This window comes from Puntigrus tetrazona, chromosome 21 (genome assembly GCF_018831695.1).
Source record: "Puntigrus tetrazona isolate hp1 chromosome 21, ASM1883169v1, whole genome shotgun sequence".
Lineage (NCBI taxonomy): Eukaryota > Metazoa > Chordata > Actinopteri > Cypriniformes > Cyprinidae > Puntigrus > Puntigrus tetrazona.
The window spans coordinates 17,396,022-17,422,381 of NC_056719.1; the positions used below are offsets into that span (position 1 = coordinate 17,396,022).

At 38.8% G+C, this 26,360-nt stretch overlaps 5 protein-coding genes across 16 annotated transcripts in view; 2 read left to right on the forward strand and 3 right to left on the reverse strand.

Annotated features, from left to right (window-relative positions):
* Window positions 1–1,535, forward strand: part of tcf7 (transcription factor 7) — a 47,054-nt gene extending 45,519 nt beyond the window's left edge. For 4 of the 10 annotated variants that reach the window (XM_043221103.1, XM_043221105.1, XM_043221104.1 and 1 more), the window contains one exon: window positions 725–1,535. In XM_043221103.1, coding sequence (XP_043077038.1) covers window positions 725–962 — 238 coding nt within the window. In that variant the 3' untranslated portion in view covers window positions 963–1,535. Of the gene's footprint in view, window positions 1–701 lie in introns of all 10 variants that reach the window. The other 6 variants (XM_043221111.1, XM_043221112.1, XM_043221107.1 and 3 more) reach the window with 5 other exon arrangements.
* Window positions 1,536–3,834: 2,299 nt separating this feature from the next.
* Window positions 3,835–8,418, reverse strand: skp1 (S-phase kinase-associated protein 1). 2 transcript variants are annotated; one of them, XM_043221114.1, is made up of 6 exons: window positions 8,396–8,418; window positions 6,903–6,999; window positions 6,757–6,830; window positions 5,679–5,822; window positions 4,766–4,906; window positions 3,835–4,001 (listed from the first exon to the last, which is right to left on the reverse strand). In XM_043221114.1, the coding sequence occupies exons 2-6, from the start codon at window positions 6,997–6,999 to the stop codon at window positions 3,966–3,968; spliced, it is 492 nt and encodes a 163-aa protein (XP_043077049.1). In that variant the 5' UTR covers window positions 8,396–8,418; the 3' UTR covers window positions 3,835–3,965. The 2 variants fall into 2 exon arrangements, with proteins under 2 accessions (XP_043077049.1, XP_043077048.1); XM_043221113.1 differs by lacking the exon at window positions 8,396–8,418 and adding an exon at window positions 7,570–7,717.
* Window positions 8,419–9,337: 919 nt separating this feature from the next.
* On the reverse strand, window positions 9,338–16,359 carry ppp2cab (protein phosphatase 2 catalytic subunit alpha b). 2 transcript variants are annotated; one of them, XM_043221698.1, is made up of 7 exons: window positions 16,023–16,358; window positions 13,584–13,793; window positions 11,951–12,124; window positions 11,205–11,294; window positions 10,961–11,122; window positions 10,065–10,183; window positions 9,338–9,984 (listed from the first exon to the last, which is right to left on the reverse strand). In XM_043221698.1, the coding sequence occupies exons 1-7, from the start codon at window positions 16,122–16,124 to the stop codon at window positions 9,912–9,914; spliced, it is 930 nt and encodes a 309-aa protein (XP_043077633.1). In that variant the 5' UTR covers window positions 16,125–16,358; the 3' UTR covers window positions 9,338–9,911. The 2 variants fall into 2 exon arrangements, with proteins under 2 accessions (XP_043077633.1, XP_043077634.1); XM_043221699.1 differs by lacking the exon at window positions 11,951–12,124 and having other exon boundaries at window positions 16,023–16,359.
* A 1,670-nt stretch (window positions 16,360–18,029) lies between these two features.
* Window positions 18,030–21,818, forward strand: ube2b (ubiquitin-conjugating enzyme E2B (RAD6 homolog)). Its single transcript, XM_043221944.1, has 6 exons — window positions 18,030–18,195; window positions 19,074–19,154; window positions 19,251–19,276; window positions 20,166–20,255; window positions 20,330–20,418; window positions 21,217–21,818. Exons 1-6 carry the CDS (start codon window positions 18,152–18,154, stop codon window positions 21,343–21,345), a joined length of 459 nt encoding a protein of 152 aa, XP_043077879.1. The 5' UTR covers window positions 18,030–18,151; the 3' UTR covers window positions 21,346–21,818.
* cdkn2aipnl (CDKN2A interacting protein N-terminal like) lies at window positions 21,799–24,421 on the reverse strand. The gene is made up of 3 exons (XM_043221942.1): window positions 24,004–24,421; window positions 22,754–22,856; window positions 21,799–21,971 (listed from the first exon to the last, which is right to left on the reverse strand). Exons 1-3 carry the CDS (start codon window positions 24,384–24,386, stop codon window positions 21,966–21,968), a joined length of 492 nt encoding a protein of 163 aa, XP_043077877.1. The 5' UTR covers window positions 24,387–24,421; the 3' UTR covers window positions 21,799–21,965.
* Window positions 24,422–26,360: the final 1,939 nt, after the last annotated feature.

Below are 26,360 nucleotides of genomic sequence, written 5' to 3' on the forward strand. Positions count from 1 at the left end.
TGCTAGCGCTTTCAACTTCGACGTTCAAAAGCAATCCCTAAGGCAAGACGAAGCGCACCGGTCGCTTTTCAGATTCCGCTTGCGTCTCAGAAGCAGGCAATCATCCCAAATGCACATTTGCTTCGTTTCAATTACGCCGCATGTATTTATAGGCGGTTTTATTCTACTCTGAAGCTTTTACGTTTGATTCATGCACCATTTTAGGTCTCGCTTTATATCAGGTGGCTCAGTACTTGAATGCTTTGGTACAACGCGCTTGTGTTCACGCATGTTTTTATCTGTGATTCATTACTTAACCCACCTTTAACCCACCCGTACCGACCAAACCTGTCCTAACCGTACCGGTATCCCTCCTCAATAACAGCAACACAATAAGTGCACGCTTGGGAGTGAGCACACAGCAGCGAAGGCCACCTGATGTAAAGCGTGACCAAATTCATCACGCAAATTGAATCCCGTTTAAAAAAAGAAAATGCATTGATGTAGTGTTCATTTACTCCAAAACACTGCTTCAGACGCTTATCTTTCGTTTTATAACCACAGTAATGTTACTGTAAATGCGAATGTTCCTCTGATCTTTTGAACGTTATACTTCGGGTTAGTTTAAAAACGCTGTTTGTTTTTGTGTGCTCTTTATTTTTTCTGTCGTTGTTGTGCGGAGTTCATCTTTGTGACGTTTCACATCCACGCTTTATTCACAGATAACTCTCTTGACTGTTCCTAGGAGGAAAAAGAAGTGCATTCGCTACCTTCAAAGAGGACTCTGCGCCAGCCCCCATTCTTCCGATGGAAGTGCTATAGACTCCCCCTTCACCCGTCTATCACCCGCCAAACCCCGCCTCCCGCCCCGCCTCCCCCAGCAGCAGGCCCCGCCCACCGAGCGCCAGACGCTCCGCCCCACCCAGACTCTCGCCGACTTCAGCAGAATTAAAACAGAGAGCGCCGTAAGGCAGCCGCAATGACCCAGACTGAGGCTCGATCCCTGCGGAGACCGATCTCTCGCTCTTCAAGTTCTCTTCACTTCGGTCACCGAAGCGAAAAAAAACAAGCTCTCATCTTCTACGAAGTCACGTGGACGAATCTCACGAAGAATGCCTCGCTTTCCTTTATTTTAACGACGGTTAAGCACTAGTTTTCATTACCCGTGATGCAAAAAAAGATCATTTCTGTTACTGTGGTTCGGAAGATATGCGCAGACGTGCACGCTGTTATATCACGATACGGTTAAGCAGCATTACACATTTTACCAAAAATCAGCACCGTTGCAAATACTGATTTGATTCAGTTCAGCCAGCGAGACTTTTTATTCTAATCTAGACACATTATTGCCAAAAACAGTTCCAGAGCAAGCCACAGCAGAACCGTTGTTTGATCTGTTGAGTGAACAATTCAATGACTCGCTCGTTTATGACTGAATCAGCTGTTTGAACAAATGTTTAATTACTTAAGACAATCAGTTAAGTTTCACACACACACACACACACACACATATATATATATATATATATATATATATATATATATATATATATATATATATATATATATATATATATATACACACACACATCTCAAACAGCCGTTTAGCCACAATTACAGCAGTGGAAATGATTCGTTTTTGTGTGCATTACAGTAATGTGAGTTTTGGGGGATATGTGCTTGACTGTCATCATAATCCCTACAGTCTGAATGGCCCAAATATCTTCATTTCCTTTGTGCAAAATGTCTTTTTATTCTTTTAATTCTGATCGTGTCCCGGACGCTCCTTGGTGAGATTCGTCCACGGCGTGTGGAGAGAAGTCTTTAGATGTCTTCACATCACTGAAAACAGTGTCAGTTCTCACTCTTGTACAATCAAATAAGTGTTGCTAAACTTCGTCTTTTATAGATCGAAACTCCGTAAACGACTAAACTTTTTTTATGTTTTTATGTAAAGAGAAAAAAAGAAAAAACATTCCTTGCCTGTTTACTTTTAATCGCTTCTGTTGTGTAGATCTGAAGTAGTCTGCTATGCCTGTCATCAATGCAAACGTCAACTTTGTATCTGTGTGTGTGTGTGTGTGTGTGTGTGTGTGTGTGTGTGTGTGTGTGTGCGCGTGTGTGAGTGTGTGTGCTTTCTGGTAATCATTCAGTGTTGGCTCAGGTGTGTTCTGAAGCGGTCGGTGTTCTCCAGAGGGAGCTGCACATCTTCAGTGTCATACCAAGTCATCGCTCGCTCTTTTGCTTTTGACGTAACATTAATAATTCTACAGATTTATTAAAATATTTTGAAAAAAGGGTCTCATGGGGTTCTTTGAGTGAAACAGCACACGTTTTTGTTTGTGTCCAGCTTTTTTTTTACTTCTTTCCTCAACTATAATGAACTCGTTTGATCACACCGTCAAGGGTCCGGTGATATTTACGTATTAAAGCATGCATTGTTCTACTACTGTTTTTAATAATACCAGATCAATATAATACCGTGTTATATTAAGCTATTGCTTCATCGCATCTAATTAGTTAACTACGAGAGCTAACGACGAAAAACATATCTAAAGCATTTATTAGTCCGAGCTTATTTCAAGACTGTCAATATTTATATACGGACTAAAAAAAAATCTGAATTTTGAGAAACTAAGACTTCTGGCTTCCTTTCCAATTCCAAATCACACCACCATTTAAAGTGGCGTCTCGCAACTCGTGATTTTTAATTTTTTGCAAAATAAATAATTTGAGTCAAGGTCTCAACATCAAAATTTCTTTATACGATTCTCAAAATATCAGAATTAAGAGCGAGAAGAAGTTGCAAGAGACTAATTGTGAATTAAGAGTCATTAATCATTATTTCAAAGCAAGTTATGAATTATGACATTAGCTCTTATGTGCAAGAAAGATGTCACGTGTAAAGTTACCTTTTTTAACATCAACTAAAAACAAACATTTCTGCTGAATTTATTCATCTCTGTTTATGGTAATTTAAGCGTTTGCTAATACATTATTAAAATCACCAGGTGTTAAAATTAATGCACGGTGAAACATGAACTAACAATGAATGGTTGGATTTTTATGATCTAATATCAAGAAAGATGAATAAATACTATTGATAATGATAAATGTATTATTCATGATATAGTTAACTTTAACAAACGACAGAGTTACTATTATCTTTTTTGCGCCACGTCATAAACGGGCTTCAGGAAGTCAATGTTAATATTTATAACAAACAGGGATAATAAAAATAATAATAATATGGACTAAAATTTACCAAAGGATACTTAGGTCACACAATGTCCGAAAAAAAAAACAGCGAGAGCAAAAATACTCCATTTAAATGTTTTGTAGATCATTTAGACATTTAAAGAGATTCTCAACATCTGACTAAAAACAAAAAACGAGCTCTAATCTGAGAAAAGTTAGCAAAATGATAAAGAAACCAGATCACGTGACAGAACAGAGTCAAGCAGCTGCCAGACGCAGAAATGACACGGCACAGAGAACTGACAAATCCCACAATAATCTTTTTATTTGTATTTTTTGGAATTAAAAGATTGATAATCCTAATCGGCTGCCATCGAGGAGCAGAACCGCGAGAGACTCGATCCTACACGAGTACTTCCAGTTCTCAACACGTCTCTGGGATCTCCAGCACGGAGAAGGCTGCTCACAAAATGTTCCTCGCGCTAAAACGGTCTCAAAAGCTCGGCTAAAATAAGACGTAATAAAAGAAAAGCGTGGTAAGAAAGGGAAGCGTCTTCTCTACGCGGATGAGAGCGTTCATCTGAAGAGGAACGACGTTAAAAAAGGCGGTTACACCACACAAGCAAGGAGGACGGCCATGCTAGCAAACACAAGGGATTTCTTCTCTTATTTATTCGTGTTAAATCTCAACAAATATGAACAGCGCAGTGCAATTTATTAATTACTTTTTTTGTTGGTTTTTTTTGTTTTTTTGGAACAATCTGTAGTGTTAAAGTGTGTCAGGATCTTCACTTCTCTTCACACCACTGGTTCTCCTTACGTACCTGCAACAAACAACACCAGAGTTCAACTAAAACCACTCAGACCTTGCTATTTCAACCTCCGTTTCCTAAAACGGCCAATCAGCACAACCACGATAAATCAGCGTGTTAATATGATTTCTGAAGGATCGTGCGACACTAAAGTATTCGCTAAAGTTTCTGCCACTGAATAAAAACATTTATAATCGCAAGCATGTCACAAAACGGACCGTTTTTCCTCTTAAATTGCGAGATAAAAGCACAATTGTGAGATAAATGAAGTCAGAACTGTGTGAGAAACTCAATTCTGAGATAAAGTCCGAATCGCAAGATATTCTGAGGATATACTTCGACTTTATAACTCCCCATTTTAACTTTATATGACACCGTTGTGAGTAATAAAGTCAAAGTTTATATCGAGTTGCAATAACATGAGTTTTTTTCTTTAGTGGCGGAAACAGGCTTCTATAATAAGACTGTTGAAAATACAGTTTAGAAGCACAGAGATCACTTATATTGAATTACATTAAAACAGTAACCATTATTTTAAACTACGATAATATTTCACGATATTACAGTTTTTTTTAAATCAAATAAATGCAGCCTTGATGAGCAGAAGAGACTTCTTAAAAGAAATAAGAATCTTACAGATACTAAAAATCGACAAGCACTAAATTCTGACCAAAAAAAGAGAGCAAGCATCTACGCTGACACTAAAGTAAGACGGGCCCGAGCGCATTAAGACCATGCGTGACGGAGGACAGACAGGAAATGAGCACTTGTTTTACCTGGGCTTCCTCTTCCTCTGTAAAATCATTTTTGATATTGAAAGTCTTTCTGATCTCCTCTGGGGTTTTGCCTTTGATCATGTTTGCAACCGTCTTGCAAGTAACATCTAGCAAGCCTTTGATGTCCAAGTAATTTGCGGCCTAAACAAAGGGAAGAGAGATGAAAGCGAGCGTGATGAGACGCTAGCGCCGCAAATGAAGACGTGGCCATCGTGTGGCGAGTCGACGCACTGCCGCTCTGACATCAGCTCAGACCAAACGGGCTGCAAAAGACGTCTGGGCTCGTCTTCCACAACGCTTACTGACATATAGATACAGGAAAGATCATACTTCTGCCTTCATCCTGCAGACAGATTAAGTTTTCGATTTGCACACTGCTTGAAGGACATAGCATTTAAATGATAAGAAATACTTGAAACGTTAAGTGCTTTAAATACCGCAGCGGATCGCAAACTGCCAAGAAGAGTTGCGTTCACGTATCAGCGGTGTATTATTTTGAGAGGTGGCTGCGAAACGGACGGAAAGCTAACTCGTGCTGCAGTGCTATGGACTTCAAGCTGGTCATGTGACCAAATATCGTACTTTAAACAATTCGTCGCTTTCAGATTTATATCGTGAACGGGCCTTTACTGAAAACGCTCGTTATTCGATCAGTTAACTATGAAATTTATTTGGTTTCCATTTGGACCCGCGGTCGTAATTTTGGTGCATCGCTAATTATAAGAACCAAACAAGCGTGTGGTTATTTTGCACATATCGCCGTCTCAAGAGCCAGAAGCTACTCCGCTGGTTTCGCTCCATTAAACGCTGGGCGCCGCATTCGTTCTCAAACACTCAGATGGTCCTAAAGTCCTAAAAGCTGAGTTTTACACCATTTTAACGAACGCCGGCAGTCACATCGGTTTTTACGCACCAGAATGAGTTCGAAGAGGGTGCCCTGGTCTACTTTGAGGAACTCCTGGTCCCAGACGGGGATGTCATCCGTTCTTTTCTCTTTATTCTCATCGTCTTCGGGAGGAGGAGGGTCGTCTTTATGGTGGGTGCACCACTGAATCACCTGCATGTTAAACACACGGCGAGGCTCGGTCACTTCTAAGACGCACACCACCGATATGCGCGCTATATGAATTATTCCGCATGACAAACAACGAGGAACAAAACCCCAGCCGCACTGAATAATGAGAGCATTTTGAGATGCATTTTGAGACCGAACCAACAACGCTGGATATTCATAAACAGTGAAGTTAATCTACTTTTTTCCAATTTCAGAAGCTTCCCAGGCTCTTAATATTTTTGAGTAACGAGAAACACAATTTTAACCCTCATGAATGCATATTTACTGAATAGTCCACTATTTTGTAGAGGATTTGACCGTTTTCACATGAGATTCAGAGTCGGATTACAGGAGGTCAAAATGATCTCGGAAAAAATGTCATCGTACTGTTATTTTAATACGATTGGTAGATATATTGGTACAATCACCTCCCTTTAGAAGTCTGTTTTTAACGAGGTTTCCTTTTGGCACGATTCATTTTAAAGCCCTAAACGCTTCAGTTCTGTAGATTTAGACATTGTTCGGCTCAGAGAGTAAATTAATAGTTAAAATGAACTCCTCAGTGGTCAAAAACAAAACGAGTCAATGTTGTACAACAATGATTGACCTTCTAACATCTCCGTAAAAATAACGACGTCGCCATCTTCCAATAGGTATACTTTTTCCCCCTTTAATTTCACTCCAAATCTCAGATGATTTTGACCTCGCCCCAACAACAACAAAAAGTGTACTACTCAATAAATATTCATCCATGACATTTAATATTTTGAAAATGTGGGATCTCTGGTTAAACTGACCCATATGCCGTGTCATTTATCATCATCTTTGGGTAAAATCAGACCTAGATGTGCTTGGGGATCTTTCCCAGTATACCGTCTGTTTACTAAAAATAGTGTGAAACTCCAATTAAAAGGTGACAGCAATGCATAGGTCTGACCTTCTTCAGGATGGCTGCGTTTACATTGGGCAGAGGAACGGGATCATCATCTCCTTCATCATCCATCCCCAGATCTGAGCAGAAGACAGCGGTGATTACACACACACACACACACACAGATATGACCATACCTCAATTCAGCTTACCTTCAAGCATGGTTTTTATAGTCACTGACTGCTTGGCAATTTCAACATCCACCTCGAACATCTCTCCATCAGAGCTCTGCAGTTTAATAGTCGGCATCTACACGGAAAAACACCACACAACAACAGGCACGTCGTTATATTAGACGAGCGTCAGTCAAAAGCTAACGCTAAGGACTCGTGCTAGCTGCGTTAGCGCGCGTTCTCCAGCACTACAAGACCGAGATAAACTACGCATACGCCCATATTACTAATTAAAAAGACGGCTAGGTAATGGAAGTGTAAAAAAAAAACAAAAACAAGAAATCCGCCAGAGTCGAAGCATCCAGAAAGCCCCAGCCAGGCTTCACAAAAAGCGCGCTTCTCCAGCGTATTCATAAATCGCGTTTAAACGCGTCGAAGCGTCAAGGCCGTCATCGTCCCGCTGGGTTTCACTCAACGAGCTTTTCATGTCGATTAAAAACACCACAGAGACATAAAGCACGGGCTGCCTGCGATGCTAAGCTAACGCTAGCCGCGCGCCTACGGGCCTCTCTTAGCAACCGCCGCATTCGTCACGACAACCGGATCAAACTTCACCGTTTCTCACAGCGCTGCGCCCGCCGCGTCTCTTCGCCGTCAAAATATAACACGCGATTCGCCGACGGGGCAGATTTCGCGCCGTTCTTACCGTGACTGAGAGCGGCGAAAGTATGAAACTGAACGTCAACAAGGCCTGAATGAGACTGAGCTCGACGCGCCGCGCATGCGCAGACCGCACCAGCTCGCCGGGACCGGGGAGCAGCTGGTTACGCGCAACGGAATTACGTAATTTAATTACAAACTAAATGTAATTGCGATTATTTGGAGTTACTAAGAGGTGTGCAGTTAAATAACGGTTACTTATGAGAACGTTACGGGTTACAAAGGGGCTCACTTCTGAATGAATTAAATGGACACTGCTGTGCAGTTAAACCTGCCTGCTTTGCATGTTTGAGAATGATTAACAGTTAAAAAAAAACATTAGACATTTAGAAGAGTAATTAAATGTAATCAGTTGCATTGATAATTGCAAGTTTAAATAGGGTTACTATTGCATTTCCAAACAAACCTTCCCAAAATCTACTAGTTTTAAGGCTATGAGTTAATTTAATGACTAGTAGGTTAATAAATTAAAATGTAATAAGTAGGTGACTCAGTTACTTTATTAATGTAACTCGCCGTTACTGTAACTTCATTGATGTTACATTTGATTAGTTTTGGATTACTTTTCTAAAACTGTACACACTTGTACTGATTGTGCATTGATTAACATTGTTGTTCATAAATATTAAATACTAGGTATGTATTAATATGATGTGGCTGAGATCATGCTGGTAGAATGAAAAAAGTGGCCCATTATATATTTACCTGGGCTTGACGATATAATGTTTTTATGTACCGTGTACATGTCTAATTCAATTGAACTGCTTTATAATAGTTCACCCAAACTGAAGTTTTGCTGAAAATGTGCTCACCCTCAGGACATTCAAGATCAAGGCTGTGTTTGTTTCTTGGTCAGATCTGGAGAAATGCGCCTCTGCATCAGTGTCTCACCAATGGGTGCCGTCAGAATGAAAAGCATCACAATAACTCATATTCCAGTCCATCGTATTAATACTCAAGGTCTAATAAACATGTGATAAACAAGTATGTTCTTCCCAATTGACGGTAAATGAATGATATGGTCTAATAAAATGGGGAAAAAAAACTACAGTGATATTTTTGGCCATATGGCCTGTTGCATCATATTTAATCATTGACAGAATGAGGCTGTGAGGGACTGAAGTACACCAGCTACGTTAAATCAAGAGCTGTGAAAATGACATGATCCAAGACCTTGTGCTTGTATGTTAAACCGATCACATTAACCAGCTGATGCTTGATATCTACAGCAATGGCAGATCTCTAAAAGCCTCGTTTTTACCGTTTCAGCTTAAGCTTTCATCTTAAATTCTACATCACAATATTTGCACATTTAAAATTTTATTAAAATTAGGTTTTAATATGCATATACTGCATCCAACACGTGAAACAAATCTTAATTTCCCTTCCTGAATTGATCAGAAGATTATATTCATTATAATCCTATTGATTTTATGCACTGACGTCATCATCCGGAACACATTTCTGGCTACATCGCATCTATCGTTTAAAACAAATTGCGCTTTTCTAGACTTTCGAGAAACGGTAACAGCAAAAGCCCTGGTCAGCTCAATGCCATATTCAGTTTAACAGATGAAAACAAGACCCCATAGAAGTCATCTTCACTCTTGACTCTTAAAATCGTTTTTTTTTGTATACTTGCGTAAAAATAAATAACGATTGAACACACCTTTTTTTCATTCCTGTTAAAAATACAGCATGAACAAGGTCTAGGCTTGGCTCAATGAAGGATTAAAGCAGAACAGCACACAAAGTACATGAGCAAGATCCATCTTTATTCTTGAACTGGTACCCTTTGTACAGACACAGAACCATCATATGAAGCCGTTCCTGGATTCAGACGACCCCATGCCATCTCAGTCTGCCGCATATCATTGGTTGGCATTTGTTAAACGCGTTCGGTGTAGGAAAGATTATCGCCTGCTTAATGGGACATAAAGTCCTGGAGCACGGGAAACAGGGAAACAAACTGTAAAACGAACTTCGTTCAGTTGGGAGGAGAATAAAAAAAAAAAAAAAAGTGCAAACAGACAAAAAAAAAAAAAATAAAAAAGAAAGAAAGAACACAAACAGGGTTCGTGAAGAGATCAGGAGGGTTTCACAGCCGGTGTTGGTTTCTGAAGAGCGGAGGACAGAAGCAGGAGCAGACGGGAATATCTGGTGCTCGTGGAGCCGGATCGGTTTGGATATGGCACACACCTTTTGGTCCACAGACTTTTCTCACTGGATCGGTTTTCTCTTTTCTATACTGTTGCCCATTCCTCTCCCCTTACTTTAAACTGAATGAGGATTATAATATCATGGCAATACTGTGCAGGGCCGAGGGCTTCACAGGAAGTAGTCGGGGGTGCGGCGGGTGACGTGCGGCTCTCCTCTGCGCGGCGCCGGGTCGAACTGCAGGCTGAAAACAACACGAGGGATCAGACACGCTCGGAGCGACAGCACACACACATCAGCAGCCCTGCCAGCGCTTCGACTTACAACGAGTACTTGAGGGTGTCGTCCAGCTCCATGATGGCTGCCTGGTTCCCGCAGCGGTAGCAGTAGTTGGGTGCGCTGAAAATCGTCACCACATTGCGATCGTGGCACCAGTTATAACCCTAGAAGAGACAAGGTGTTTTTATAGGTCTCTTCTGCTCAGCAGCGCCGTTTCATTTGATTGAAAATACAGTAAAAACAGCAACTGATACAATTTAAATAATGGCTTTACGTTTTAATACACCTTCAGAAATCAGTCTGATATGCCGATTCATTGCAAACAAGTTTAAAAAGGAACGGTATTTATTAAAAATAATTGTTCAAAAGTTCAGAGTCCGCATTTTTTTAATCAATGCTTTTATGCAGCAAAGATGTGAAGAAAAAAAAAAGTGACGGCGAAGAGTTATTCGTTACGAAAGAATATACACAACAGTTTGCAGCACTGATAATAAATCGTTTATTATAATGATTTCTGAGAGATCACGTGGCACTGGAGACTGGAGAAAAGATGCTGAAAATACAGCTTTGATCACAAGAGTAGAATTACTTTTATATTATGTTTACTACAATCTACTGGCATAAATACACAGTATGTGAACTGCTCTGAAACAGGGCCATGTTTTGACTTTGACCTCAATTATTTTATAAAATCATATCCGTATTGTAATCTCCACCCCCAAATCTAAGTCTTCATAAAGTATTTTTTGTTGTACTGGTTAGGATGAGACCTTGAGACATGAGCCTAACTCTCATGAAACTGAACTTTTTAGGTGTTTTAAAAGATCTGAAGTCACACACTCATCCACGTCCACATATAAAAGCCGGCGAAAAGCTGACGCTTCTCCCGTTCAGCGGCAGTTTATCTAACTTCAAACTGTGGCGTCAAGCAATGTTCGTACCTCCATCACTAGCTGGTGAGCTCTAGAAACCAGCGTAAGGCCGTTAGCGTGGTTAAACGTCTCAGATATGTCCTGCCCAAAGGTGTATCCCGCACCTCGAGGAGAAATACCCCAACCTCCACGGTCATCTGGGTCAGACCACAATAAATCACACATGGGTCCCTGAGGAAACACGGACAAAGAGGGCCATCAGACTCAAACTGCTCATGTACAACAAAGCCATGATAGGATCCATGTCCAATACCTCATGAGGAACTTCCTGTAAACGATCCAGCGCTCGGATGTGATCCAGAGTGTCTATGGACGGTGACAGTCCTCCATGAAGACAGAAGATCTGCCAGCAAAAAAAATAAGACGCAACCCTCATTAAACCCTATCATTTTTAATCTCATCAAATTACAATTCTGTCATTATTTACTACCCCTTTCAAACCTGTATGAAGAGTTTGTAACCCAGGCTGTTTTTGGTCAGCATTGACTTCCACAGTAAGAACAGAAATAAACAATACAATGACAAAACAGCCCTTAACTTTCTTTAAAACATCTTCCTTTGTGTTCAGCAGAACAAAGAAATTCATACAGGTCTGGAACTAAACGACAGGACATTCACTTAAGGTTTTTAAAGACATTTACAAATTCTATATATGCTTTTTGATAATTAAACTAATTAAACACAGAATAGAGAAGAAAAAAAACCCTCAAAACACTATTTCAGAGGGCTCTGGAGCGTAATTGTGTCATGACCTCAATTAATTACACATGCTTTTTAATTTGCCAAATTTAACCAAAATTAAATAAAATAAAAACAAAAGATTAAATGGTGGGGAAAAAAACCAAAAAACAGAATTTGGGGAAAATACAATGCATTTCATAGGGCTTTGGTTGACCTCAACTTCTTGCACTCGGGTCACCAAATTATTCATCAAACTCTTCAAACGACTCCAGCGCTCCTGATAAAGCCAACATCACACACAGAGCTTCAGCGACATACCTGACCGTCTACCAAGGCAGTGAGGGGAAGGTAATCGAAGAGGTCTGTGAAATATTTCCAAACGTTTGCATTGCCGTATTTCCGTAAGCATTCGTCATAAAAGCCGTACACTTGCGTGATCTGTCTGCTTTCGTGGTTCCCTCGAAGTATTGTTATGCGTTCACGGTACCTTACCTAGAGTTTGAAGACATTAACAATGATTAACAAAAACATACAAAACAAAACCTCCATTGAGGCTAACTGGACGTGGTCTCGTGACTCTAGAGTCTGAAGGACATTGTTATGGCTCTCGTACTTCAGTTTAAGTTCCCATTTCTCTTTTATTCTTATAGACTGCTCAAAGCGCACAGAAAACCGACAGTCATTGTGTATGTTTGTGCTTTCATGTTTCATCTGTCAACGCCCCATAGACACAGGACGTCCTGATATTGATTTTCGGCATACGTCATAAAGTATATCATTACCGTGTGGCTCTGGCCGAAAGGACAATACGGCGAAGTAGGAGAGAGCGCTTCACATATACTTCATACAGTAATAAAACAAGAAATTATGCACATTACGAGCATAGACAAGTTACAAATGAATTTGTTACTGTAGTGTTCAGGTGCAGAAACAATCATTCTCGCTGTATAAGCCTAAACACATGTTAATCTTAGTTAAAGCTGCGTTGTTTGAATAGCAGAGAGAAGCGAGTGTTTATAGGCTTTTATAGACGTGCATCAGGGTTGAAGAAAAGCATGGCATTTATGGCTAGAGAGTCACACGACAGATTTGACAAGATTATACATTATATTGATTACAACGGCTTGTCAAGCAGCGATAAGCACTGTTATTAAACAAATCTTACATTCGTTTTAAATAAAGTTCTTAAGCGGTGTACGGAGCCAAAAGTTTATATTCTCACAATTCTGATATATATATATATATATATATATATATATATATATATATATATATATATATATATATATATATATATATTAAATAAAATAAATCAATAACTGAAAAAGTATTTGTCTTTCATTTATATTATATAATAAATATAAGCAAATATATATTATAATTTTTTTCTGTAAAATAGCAGATGATGTTATGTTTAAGTCATGTTCTAGTAGCTGTACTGAAAAACATCAAGAACAATTAAACAACAATAATTAAAAACAATGACACGTTCTGAGTTTTTTTATTCTCTCAAAGCACAATTAAACTTAATAAACAAATTAGGAAATAGTTTTTTTACATTTCTGGAGAACCCCTTATTGAATCAGGGTTGCAATTATTTTTTTACTGTATAAATAAACGCAGGTTTGCATTTACAACAGTACATATCGGCCTACGAAAAGCACGCTCAAAATTAAAAGCACTTAAATCGTTTAGTGGCGTTAATAAAAAAAGGCTTAAAGATTTAAAAACCAGCCAAAATGGCATTGAAATTCAATCTATTAAGACGTCTGTCGATCTTTGAAGGATATACCGTTTGCTTACAAACGTTTTTCGAAATATCTTCGAGAGTAGAAAAGAAAATTACACAGGTTGGTAACACCTTGTGGGCAGAGTAAATCATAACAACTTTCACTGCTGGGCGAACTATGCTTTTAATATCGAGGAAAAAACCAGCAAAGCGGTCCCGTACCTTGAGAGCGACGAGCAGCGTGACGGTCTCCACAGAGTAATAGCCTCGGTCGACGTAATCTCCCATGAACAAGTAGTTTGTGTCTGGAGACTTTCCTCCGATTCTGAAGAGCTCCATAAGATCGTGAAACTGACCGTGTACATCTCCACACACGGTGACCGGACACCTCACTTCCTGCACGTTAGACTCCTTGGTCAGGATTTCTTTAGCCTGCACAGAAAATAAAGAACAGAATCGTATTACTCCAATCCCATTATCACAAAGGCCTCGATATACACTGAAAGAAATCTGCAGCGGCGTTATTAAAAACGCTCCTCGACTACGATCGGCTGAGCCACAGACATACAGCGTAAACGCATCGGTATTACTGTGGGTGTATTTGTGGAGCCGTGCAGTGATTTTTAGAAAAGCTCGGAGCAGTTTTTATAGCGAGGTGTAAAAAACCAAACCCACGAGACACGCCGTCAAAGAGCTTTAAAAAGTACAGGCCAAAAATGCACACGCTTGTGAAACGCGCAAACAATACACATTAAAAAAAATCCAACTAGGAAGCTGCTAATTGTGTTTTAAATAGTCAAGTTGTTAAAAGCGATATAGCAAAAACAAAATGTATCAGCAATAGCATGCATCTTATCTTTTGGTATCAATAATTATACTTTTTTTTAAACCTAATCCAATTTATTGAGACAAACAGCATTTATTTATTTTTCTTTACACTACCAAAAGATGCTGTACACTTTTCATTAAGGCCCTAAAGAATCACGTCAACTTCATCCAACGAACCTTTTAAGACTACGCAAGTAAAGCCTCGTTTTTATGACCAAACCTAATTTATTTTTCACATTTTTGAGGCTTTTAATTCACGAGTCAACTGTTAAAATCATTAAGACTTTAATTTCGCTCCGCAAATAAAAACAAGCTAATTTCGATCTACAGTCTAGTCTTTTTTTTTTTAAGGCAACTGGATTATGAATGCAGTGACCTAAAGAACCGTTCATGAATGCACCGACTGTGATGAAACATGTTAAGAACGTCGCATTATTTAAGGTGGAATGGAAAATGTCAAAAAGCAGCCGCGCTCAGCCTTGTCCGTACATGCTGACGATTTCTCGAGTGACGCAAACCTGCAGGAAAAAGCCAACCATAAACTACAGCCTACAGGTATTTTTTAAAGTTACACAACAAAACAAGTTTCCATTTTTATCCTAACGACTTGTTTTTTATTTATAATAAAAGTCCCTCTAACCCTTACACCGTCTATTCTTTAAAATGTTTTATATTACTTAAAAAAAAGACCCTGACACTAAAGTCCCTTATTCACTTGATTTAATCGCGCACTACATTAGGCAATTTACACTTGCGTACTATTGCTCTTTTGTTGAGCTTGATCGCAATCCTCATATGCAAGTCACTTCATTAAAAGCATTGCAAAATCACTAAAGAAAAATTAAGGTTCAGAATAAAGTTAAAAAAGAACAGATAGACATCAGTTAAAAAAAAAATATATATATATATATATATATATATATATATATATATATATATATATATATATATATATATATCCTATATATATATATATATATATATATATATATATATATATATATATATATATATATATATATATAGTTACAAATCAAAAAAAATTAAACATCCTAATTAAAAACACATTAAAGTCAAAAATAAATCTTCGTGATAACAACTGATTGTAAGATTAACGGTGCACCTAGTATACATTTAATATAAAATCAGTTGCTGTGATTTACCCGCTATTTTTCGTTTTTAGAAGGAAACCGAGCGCAACTAACAAAATCCGCTGCAGCAACAGAGACCCACTCGGAGCCCCAAAAACACGACCATACCTTCCAAACACACCTGGCTTTCACCTGCATGCACACTTTTGGGGGAACGAGTGTGTTACGGGAGTAGAAAAGGCCGAAGAGCGCGGGATGATGGTTAGATTCGTGCGCCGCTGTCATCAGACGACGGTCAGCTCCGCGGGCGCCATTTTAAGAGCGCGTGAGCGACGAGGAAGCGGCGTCGAGTTTTTAAATAAACGTCTGTACGCTTAGAAACTCTCGACGACATGCATGCGTGTTGTTTTCGCCACGGCAGAAAACCGAGCAACTCACTAACAAGCGACGGCTTCGAGTGCCTTCCCGTAGATTGATTAGCAACGTTACTTTAGCTTGCGGGCTAACGCTGCCGCAATTCACAAATCAAACTCAATATTCCCCGCAAGTGATTGCAAAGAAGATATACGGAAGACGCGTCGACCTGTTTTGGGTTTTGTCCCCGAAAACAACAACAGCAATCGCAGTTTCTTGCGAGCGTAGGGTTCGTTTAAAATTCCGCCATCTTGTAACTCGGCGGCTAACGCGGAAAAATCAAATAAACACTAAAAGTCGACGTTGGTGCCGTGTTGCACACACATACCTTCTCGCAGAGGGTCTTGACTTGGCTTTCTGAGAGCTGTTTGCATTCATTGAGCTGTTCAATCCACTGATCGAGCTCTTTCGAAAACGCCTTTTCGTCCATGTCTGTTTTTTTTTTTTTTCACTCGGTTTTCACACTGACTTCTGCTGTAAGTTCACCCAGCTTCCCGCGAATATCCGCCTTTTGTCGAACGATTACTTTGAGAGGTACATGTGGCCGGGGACCTTAAAATAATTAATTAAGGAATCTTGTGAGGAAATGAGAAGCCGTCGGCCTTCAGAGTCCCACCCTGAGCCACAGTTGTTTTCACTTCAGCCTTCCTCACGGCAGACTCCCAGAGCCGGCTCGACGCTGATTGGACGCTCACAGCTGCTGCTCCGCTCTGATTGGCCGCCCGGAGCCGTTCTAGCTTTCCGATTGGTTCCAATATCCGTCGTTGGGCGTTTTCCTTTACCGCAATAGGATCTTGTTAATACGTCAACGGTTAAATTAATATTTATGTAACCATTTAGAGATAAACTAGCCTATTATTTTGTAAAAATGCATCATCATTTTCTATTTTTAATTCTTGATACATATGACATTCATAATTGGTCAGTGAATAAATCAGTATTCGCAATTATTATTTTTGTGCTCATTATAAAAACATTTTATAAGTACTCGTTCGCTCATGCTTTTGGTTTTATATTTAATTTGATTCAATTTAACATTTATTTCGTTAATTAATTTTATTAATTTTTTTTTCCATTTCCAAACCATATTAACCATCAACACTTTACACAGCTGGTCTATGTGGACCAAACTACAAATAACTTTTAATCCCTTTCACCTTAAATGCATCAAGTCACCACCACCATCTTCAAAAAAATCACATTTTCGAAAACACATGAAATCTTTTGTCATGCATAATCCAAAACAGGGTATATTTGCATCCCATTTTCAAAAATACTTGCACAGCTCGTATTCTTTTCTGTTGTTTCTTCTTTTTAGTTTGCACGGCATAAAACAAAGTTTATCTCTTTTTACTTGCAGACATTTACTCTTCTGACGTAATGCTAGAATCCCAATCTTTTAAAGGGCTAAATATTTAAATATATATCTATTTATAGTGCAAATGTGTAGGAACATGTAAACATAGTAATGCACATGATGACATGATGATTTTTTTTTTTTTCACATCTGTTTGTAGTGTGCATTTCTTGTAACAATATTTTGCATATTGTTTTGACATTTTGCATTTTTGTGTGTGTGTTTTTTTCTGGCTCATTAAAGAAAGTGAGCCATAATAGAAGATATTGAAGTTACTGTAAACGAATAGTGTGAAGACGTTTATTTATAGTGATCTAGCTCTGATTTTTCAGTAAACAAACCAGTGTTTTCTCACATGCACGCTTGGTGTAATCAGTAAAAGAGTGCGTTTTGAATGCCGGTGTTTCCAAACCTCACACAACGGATGAGTTTTGTGTCCAGTGTTTTAATAAAAGGTGCAAAAATAAAATATAAGTAACTTTTCTTTTTGTTTAATGATGATACTGTACAGTGTATCAACAGAAAATACACTCTGTAACCAAAAAAACACACAAAAGAAGGCAAAGCTGTACCAACACCTTCAGGTGAACATTAAAGAGTAGAAAAACATACATAAAAGTGGGTAAACAAGCAAAAAAAAAAAAAAAAAAACCTAAATAAACTAAAATAAAATTGATCTAAAATTTTATAAAATAAAAAATAAGAGGAATGCAATTAATCATTATTGTTTAAAAAAAACGTGTAATTGTTTATTAGTTAAACAAAAAAGGAGTGGGGTGAGAAAAGCGATACCTCACCCGAAAACACTTGACAGAGTGAGAAAAATCGATCGTTTAATTTTTACGAATATGAACCCTTTCCATGCGTATTAACAGCCGCGTGTCACAACCGATCAGCTGTAAGACAGCGGACAGCGTTGAGATTCGGTCCTGAGCATTTTTTCTTCCCAAACAGCGAACAGAAAGATGATGAAAATAGTTTCCTCCTGCGGCTGTTGCCAGGTCAATGGCGTCACGGGTGACGTCAGCGGCGCATCGCACCTATCCTCCCGAACCTGACGCGCTTCTTCTCGTTTTATGACAGCGAGCCGCGATTAAAGCATGTCTACTCCGGCGAGGCGGCGGCTCATGAGAGACTTTAAGAGGTTTGTGTCTTCGGACGAGCGCTCTGCGTCGGTGCGAGGCCTCGGGCCGGCTGTGTTTATACTCCGGGCTAGCCTTTAGCAGCGTTAGCCGCTAGGCCCGCGCTAGCACGAGCTGAGGGCTTTCTAAAGTACCACGGTACTTCACCTCAGGGTCGACAGCGCTCGTGGATATCAAACACACGCGCCTTTTAGGGACACTAATGTTGGGTAGATCTGAAAAGGCATCTAGAAATAACCCCACAGTGAGAAACATTAAATGTTTCGGCATTCTGCAATTACTGTAACTCTTTATTTTCATTTTTATATGAATACTACGCGTTACATTTAAATCGTCCGCTTGATGCAACGCACGTTTGCTTCGAATTCGTATTTAAACTGTAATTAACGTCATTGTTTGCAATTAATGTGTGATTAATTTCTGCAGTCACATCTATGATTGCACCCGTTTCTTTACCCCACCCTGAACTAGAAAACTTTACCCCAGCCCAACTAAACTTTTTTTGGCAGATAATGAAGTTATTTTGTGTTTTTTTTTTAAATAAAACGAGCATGCATATTACTAGAATATTAGCAGTAATTAAGCACATATTAATGTCTTATTCTGCATCCCTAATCTTACTATTAATAAGCAGCACATTATTCATTTATTGAGGGAAAAGTTGTAGTTAATAGTTAACAGTTAAAATATTTAATATATTTTAAAATATTAACCCTTATCAAATTTTGACTATATATATATAAAATGTTTAGTGCAAATATTGTATGTTAAAGTAATATGTGTATGTGTATATATATATATATATATATATATATATATATATATATATATATATATATATATACACACATGTATATATGTTGGTGTTTGTTGTTTGCAGACTTCAAGAAGATCCTCCCACTGGTGTGAGTGGCGCTCCTTCAGAAAACAACATCATGCTGTGGAACGCTGTGATTTTTGGGTACGCTTTTTGAACTGAACTGATATTTATGCTCGAAGAGATGTGCATCTGTTACAGAAGTTGTGCATTTAGCGTTGTTCCTGTGTTTGCTTGCAGGCCTGTAGGAACTCCTTTTGAAGACGGTGAGCCGGTCCTTGATTCCTCCGAAAAAATACTAGTTAATAATCGCAAGCTCAGCATTCGTTGTCGAATTCTGAGCAGCTTTAATAAGCTCTGCACTGGATCTGGTGATCATTTCGGTAACACTTTTTATTTCAATGACCAATTCTCATAATAAGTTGTTTATTAGCATGCACATTACTGCTTTTATTAAAATTTTTTACATATTTATATAATGTCTATTCTAAATAAATATATTTTAATATATAAAAAAAATAACATTTAAAATATATATATAATATATATGTGTTTATATGTGTATATATATATATATATATATATATATATATATATATATATATATACACATACATGCAAACAAAAAATTTTAATTAATTGATTAATTGTTTAATTGACAGCAGTAATAAACACCAAAATTATATTCAGTTCACAGTGCATTAAGTGATGTTAGCAAACATAACTTATGATTTTAATAACGCATTAGTAAATGCTGAAATGAACTAAGATGAATAAATACAGTAGAAGTATTGTTTATTCTTAGTTCTACCTTATGTTTACTGTAAAGTGTACTGTAAAGCATGTATTCACAATAGAAACGTTCAAAAGCTTATATTTAAACTAAAGCTTATGTGCAAAATATAATTTTTTAAAATTACATTATTAGTTTTAAACGGCATGTTCTGTTGCATAAAAATAATATCTTAATAATAACATTTTGCAGTTTACATCCTTACCCGCGCGTCATACAGTCAGGTGATTCTTGGTAAAGGCTCTGCAGTGATTGGTTGCAGTCCAAGTCGTTTGTAGAGGGATGTCGCTGCTAGCGCTGTCTGAAGGTCTTGCCCACGTTATTAGTATCCGTCTGAAATCTCTCTCTCTATCTCTGCTCAGGAACATTTAAGCTGGTTATCGAGTTTTCAGAAGAATATCCTAACAAGCCTCCTACGGTCCGCTTCATCTCCAAAATGTTTCACCCCAACGGTGAGCGTGTGTCCCGCAGTGATGCTGTCCGGCGCGCGTGCTCTGTTTCTCACGGATCATGTTGTGTTTGTCAGTCTATGCAGATGGCAGTATATGTTTAGACATCCTTCAGAACCGCTGGAGTCCCACGTACGACGTCTCCTCCATTCTGACATCCATCCAGGTGCACCATGGGCTTCTTCTTCTCACACTTCTACTCACAAATCTATTTTATTATTCAACAGCAACACTTTAGATCACGGCACATCTACATCCGCATTGTTTCTATTGCTTTATATCCTAGTAGCTTTGTTATAACAAGGAGTAATGAATGTGCATGATATTTATCCAAGGCATTACAAACGTCTGTGAATAATTATGTATTAATCAGATTTTAAGAATATATTTCAACAAACAAACATGCAATGCTAGAAGTAAACTGGCAATAAAAAAATACTTTATCTCAGATTAACACATTAATAACTACAACTTAGTAGCAGTATATATTTATATTTAGTATATATTTATCTAATGCTATTTTAGCACCTTAGGCTATTTTCATGGCAAAAATGCACTTTTTTAATTTAATTTTTATTACATTAACCGGTGATAAAAATCCTAAAACTTTAAAAGTTCTACTATACTCATGAAAGAGTTTTCTGCATGCATTAAAGGCTAACGCTTTGCTCAGTGTTTGTTCAGGTTAGCTAATACAGGGTTGCCCTTTTTTTAAACCAACATTTTCTGTAACAAAAGTGGCTTTCATCGTTAATGTTACTTAATGCAACATTCACCAATGAGTTATTAAACCAGTTTCAGAGTAAGGGCACTTTTTGCAGCTTATGCAATTACTGCAACATGAAAATACAGTGACTAGCGGGAACTTTTAGGACCCTTTTTGTCCTCCGTTTAACGTTATGTTGACAACGAGCTGCATATATCAGCGTCGAACACTGGTTCAGATCCGTGTGCTTGTTTTCAGTCTCTATTAGACGAGCCCAATCCAAACAGCCCAGCCAACAGCCAGGCGGCTCAGCTCTATCAGGAGAACAAACGTGAATACGAGAAGAGAGTGTCGGCCATCGTGGAGCAGAGCTGGGTCGACTCGTAACGCCGCCGCCTGAGGCCACACACGACCATTCATAGGATTTATTGCGAAAAATCGACAACATTTGTGTGCTTATTTATTTTTTTTAACTGCATGATAAGTTATTGCTAACACGATTTGAATCATACCGTGGTCGGGTTGATGCAGTTGAATGCAAACCATTGGCAAAGATGTTGTCCGAGTGCAACCCCCCAAACACGAGTTCTTCAGTAAACCGTCATTAATATATCTGAGAGCCGACGGCATGCCCGTTCTGCCTTTCCATGCACCCGGAGATCGACTGTGGGAATCATTTTTTGTATCTGTATTTGACGATGCATCTCGACGCTCTTCTGAACCGCGGCTTTTGAGAGGAGACGCGAGTATGATAGTGTTAAGAGGGACGTTTTAGTTTTTGTGAATTTATCATAAGAACATTTATACTTCTAATATGCTGTATAAAAGACAAATAAAGCATTTTTCAGACTTGGAGCGAAGGGAAGGCGTTTGTTTTTTATTGTGGCCAATTATCGAAATGTGCACGGTAATAAAAAAAAAAGCAATATCAAAAAGCAGGTCATATGTACAGCTAGGGATCAACAAGCTGGTCGGCTCTTCATCAGCTCCTCGTCAGGGCGCAGGCATCACCTCTGCAGAAAAAACAGATTATTTGCAGTTTATTATCATGTTTAGGTCAATCAAGACTCTATGCATCACATATATATATATATACACATCATAACTCGTAACTGATCTTAATTCGCCTTTCCACATGAAATGTTGCATGCATTTTTTTTGTAGTTTCGTTCCGTTTTTCCATATACATCTAAACATCCTTAAAATCGACATACATTCAAATTGAGCTCCAAACGGTAGATTAGTTCTTATTTCGATCAAGAAAAAGACACGGATACAGAAGACCAGAACTTTCTGCAGTCCGATGATCGAAGCGGTTATTTCCTATGCTGAATCCTGAGGCAGACGTGCGTAAATCTGGAGATTATCACATGAAACTAGAGCGAGCCGACAGAAGACGACGCACAACAAAGGCAGGATCAGCTTGTCCATTTGTGTGCTGGAAAACATTTATTCTCAAGAGATTTTGCCAGATTTCCTGTGTTCACAGTCTGGACTCTGGATGAACATCTGTGTGTGTGTGTGTGTGTGTGTGTGCGCTGTCTTGGCACTCGTGCATCGATCACCCTCAAGTCATATTATCGTCCTCATCTATTGGCACGACCCTACTTTGCACGTTGAACCGGTGCACCTTTATATTTGCAAATCTGCTTGACGTATGGACATAAATTACAGACGCCTGTTAAAAAAAGCAATAAGGAATATAGCATGTTCTTTTTCTGTTGCAAAAGAAGGTCAGAATTGGGATGCATTAACCATTTCAAAGCATCTCGAGTGGAGGACAGGACAGGTTTACCTTCTGTTTGATCAGCTCATCTCTGGTTTTAAAAACAGGAGCGTCCTCCACCACGATTCCCTCGGCCATCTCCTTCACCTTCTCCAGCAGCACTTCATCATACCTGCAAACCGCCAAGCGTTAGGGTCACGTCACAATACTACACAATCACAGCGAGCACACCACAAATGCCTCTCTTTTCACTGCATTTCTGACTTGGGTCAGAACTTCAAGAGGTTAGCAGCTTAAAGGGACACAGTCTTTTTGGCTCATTTCCCAACTCCTCCATAATTAAGGAGCTGAGTTTTACCGTTTTGGATCTCCGGGTCTGGCGATAGCACTTTTAGCATAGCTTAGCATAGATAACTGAATCCTATTAGACCAGTAGCATCACAAAAAAGACCTATTTTAAACTTACTCTTCTATAGTTACATCGTGTACGAAGACAACAGAAAATGAAAATGTCGCTCGCACAGGGAGAGTGTCTTGCAAGCTGGGGACTATAGTTCCTAATAATATGGGCACACAACATAACTACAGAAGAGTCGGGTTTTAAACAGGAAAATGATCAAAACTCACTTGAGAACACGGGGCTACTGGTCTAACTGGATTCAATGATCTACGTCAAGCTTGGAGATCGGCTGAACGGAGTCAAAGACGTATTAAATCTGAGGGAGTTGGAGAAGGAGCCCATTTCCTTAAAAAAAAGTGTGTGAAAAAAAACACACTTAAAAGAGTGTTAAAAATGCGAGAAAGTCATTATTTAGTGCATAAAATGCAATTCTAACTACATTTAAAATGCATTTGCACAATAAGCGCTATTACAATTAAAAATAGATGCTTTCTATGTAAATACATAGTATTTCTACGATCGAAACTGAATTTTCAGCATCATTATCCCTGTCTTCAGTGTCACGTGATCCTTCAGAACCCATTACTGATTGGCTCCTCGGTTATTACTGACCAGGGCTGTCCAAGCTCGGTCCTGCAGAGCTCAACTCCAAAGATGATCAAACACACCGGAAGCAGCTGATCGAGCTCTACCTAGGCATCCTACAAACTTCCGTGCCTGTGTGTTGAGGCAAGCTGGAGTTGTTATAAACGCTCAGTTACCAATAAATAACGAAAATAAGGTTTTATTTAAATAATGCGTGCTCTGTATTATTATTTTGCATATGCAGATTAACGCGCAGATTAAATTTGTAACACATCTTGTGTGCAACCGTGCTTGCGGTGCATTTAGAGCCTTTCCCGATCGCTCGTATTCTGACCTGCAGCCCAGGAACACGTGGTTCGCCCAAACCATAGACAGCGCGAGCAGCTGATCCACGTGAGGGTCTTCGTAATCGTCGTAGTTTCGGAATATAAAGTCCCTCCTGCACTCCCAGTGTTTTTCGCTTTCGGAAATGCTGCGAAACGTCTCGATTAAATCCGACAGCTGCATGTCCTCCTCCTCCTGCTCCTTCTTCTTCTGTGGGTTCATTGGCGAGTCACATACTATCTCCAGCTGCTCGTTCTGTTCGATTGAATCCTCCACGTCCGTAACCGCCACGTTATTCTTCTTCTGCTTTTTCTTTTGGTTTATTTGCGGGTCGCACGCCGTCTCTGCCTGCTCGTTCTGTCCGATCAACTCTTTCACGCTCGCAGCCGCCATGTTTACGTCTCTTCTTCTTTGGTGTTTATTAGCGGCTGGCAGACTAACTTACAGGAGCATTAGCGCCGCCGACTGGACTGGAGCAGAAGGCATGCTTACGGCATTAACATAACGCGATAGACTCGGGAAGTTCTTTTTTTTATTCACTAGTGCAGATTTAAAGATAAACTCGACTTTATCCACTGGTGTGACGAGCTAAGACTCTCATATAAATCTTTTAAATTGGTTAACCCTTAAGATGACGTCGCTGTTGGAATTGTATAATTTAATGTAAAGGCCTCTTTTGTTGTATTTGATTTAGGATGGTAGTAGTAATGTGTTATGCTCAACCAAGGCGCAATAAGATTGGATTTATTCTGAAATCTGTTTATTTACCTGGTTTAATTGTAATATTGTTGCAATAATTTTTAAAAAAAAAAGACAACGCAATAGATGAAAGAAAAACGAAACGAAATTCTGTTATCATATATGACCTTTTCCCCTAGCATACCTGCTACAGAAACGTCTTTTATGATCAACCTTCATTAGCGACCGAATAAAATTAGCCGCCATGTTTGGGCCGGCGCGATGACGTCACTCCGCCTTCGCTCGCGACAGACGCCCTTAAAGGGACAGGTCGCCACCTGGCGTCACGAGCGGAGAGCAACGTTTGCGTTTCATCACACGCGTTTGTGTGTATGTTTCGCGTCATCACACGTTCAAACGTTCCTCAGATGAAAGCGGGGCTGTTTAAACTCGGTTTAGCTCCAACCCGAATGAAACACACCTGATCTTGTTGGAAACTTCCATGCCTGTGTGTTGAGGCTAGATGGAGCGAGTTTGGAGCCCTGCTGCAAGGGATACTGTCTTAAAGCGACAGCTGACCTACAGTTGGCTACATAATTAGATAATATTACCAGATTCCAAAAAATAAGACTGTGTTATTGGATTGCATAACGTTTAAAATGCTCGTAATCCAGCTACATTTACTTTTTATTGATTAGCACATCATTACATTTCATTTAGGGTTCTCAGTCAAAGCCTAACGATCACAATATCTTTTCAGTGAGTATTTTATTTAGATTGTTGGTATTCTAAAATGATTTATGTGATGTAATATTAAATTCATTTCATGTTGTTACTAACAACAGATAGATTTTATTTCTCTTCGCATTTTTATATCGGTATGGTACAATATTAAATCAATGTAACGAATGAGTTATTATCAGTATGTATAAATCATTAATGGATTGCAATTTTCAAGTAATTTGCAGTGTCTACAATGTAAGTGTTTCTTTGCTTAATAAAAAAGAAAGAAAAAAAACTCATAAAGGTTTGTAAATGGCCTCATCATGGCTTTTTCCATTAAAAATTATATATATATATATATATATATATATATATATATATATATATATATATATATATATATATATATATATATCTGAATGTTTAATATAAAAATCAGATATGTATGTATTTGTTTGCATGTTGCTTCACACGCATGTCACATAATTATTATCATCTGTATGATAGTTTTTCCTTCGCCCCCTTTTTTGCGATAAAACAGATTGCTATGGAAAAATAATGGCATGTTTTATATGACTTGGGGGAAAAATCTGATGAGTCGTCTGCTTGGTCAGGCCAACGCTATAATTTGGAACACAAATGTGCTTCGGCTGCAAGATTGTGGTCCTCAAGAGAAAGATTATTTACAACATCCATTATAGTCTAATATGAGTCACATCGCTAGAGTCGAGGAAGCGGCTTCAAAGAGACTACTGGCTGGTCTTCACGCTCCAAGACGACTTACACGACAGTCTTTGGTCCTATCTTTAAGAAAGGAGTGGAAATTAAACAAGTGTGTGGGATAGTAACCAACTATATACGTCTCAGACCACTACATACCAACTACATATGTCTTAAAGTAGGTTTATTGCTATTGTGCATATCAGAAATGGCAGTATTAATAGCAAGTGAGCATATAAGAATGAT

Coding starts and splice junctions, on each gene's coding strand:
- skp1 (XM_043221114.1), bottom strand. CDS start 6,999: ATGCCGACTATTAAACTGCAGAGCTCTGATGGAGAGATGTTCGAGGTG. Junction 6,831..6,902: donor TATAAAAACCATGCTTGAAG/GTAAGCTGAATT, acceptor TCTTCTGCTCAG/ATCTGGGGATGGATGATGAA. Junction 4,002..4,765: donor CAGAGGAAGAGGAAGCCCAG/GTAAAACAAGTG, acceptor TGTTTGTTGCAG/GTACGTAAGGAGAACCAGTG.
- ppp2cab (XM_043221698.1), bottom strand. CDS start 16,124: ATGGACGAAAAGGCGTTTTCGAAAGAGCTCGATCAGTGGATTGAACAG. Junction 13,794..16,022: donor TCAAGACCCTCTGCGAGAAG/GTATGTGTGTGC, acceptor TTTTCTGTGCAG/GCTAAAGAAATCCTGACCAA. Junction 9,985..10,064: donor GACACCCTCAAGTACTCGTT/GTAAGTCGAAGC, acceptor TGTTGTTTTCAG/CCTGCAGTTCGACCCGGCGC.
- ube2b (XM_043221944.1), top strand. CDS start 18,152: ATGTCTACTCCGGCGAGGCGGCGGCTCATGAGAGACTTTAAGAG. Junction 18,196..19,073: donor CTCATGAGAGACTTTAAGAG/GTTTGTGTCTTC, acceptor TGTTGTTTGCAG/ACTTCAAGAAGATCCTCCCA. Junction 19,277..20,165: donor AGGAACTCCTTTTGAAGACG/GTGAGCCGGTCC, acceptor ATCTCTGCTCAG/GAACATTTAAGCTGGTTATC.
- cdkn2aipnl (XM_043221942.1), bottom strand. CDS start 24,386: ATGGCGGCTGCGAGCGTGAAAGAGTTGATCGGACAGAACGAGCAGGCA. Junction 22,857..24,003: donor CACGTGTTCCTGGGCTGCAG/GTCAGAATACGA, acceptor GGCGGTTTGCAG/GTATGATGAAGTGCTGCTGG.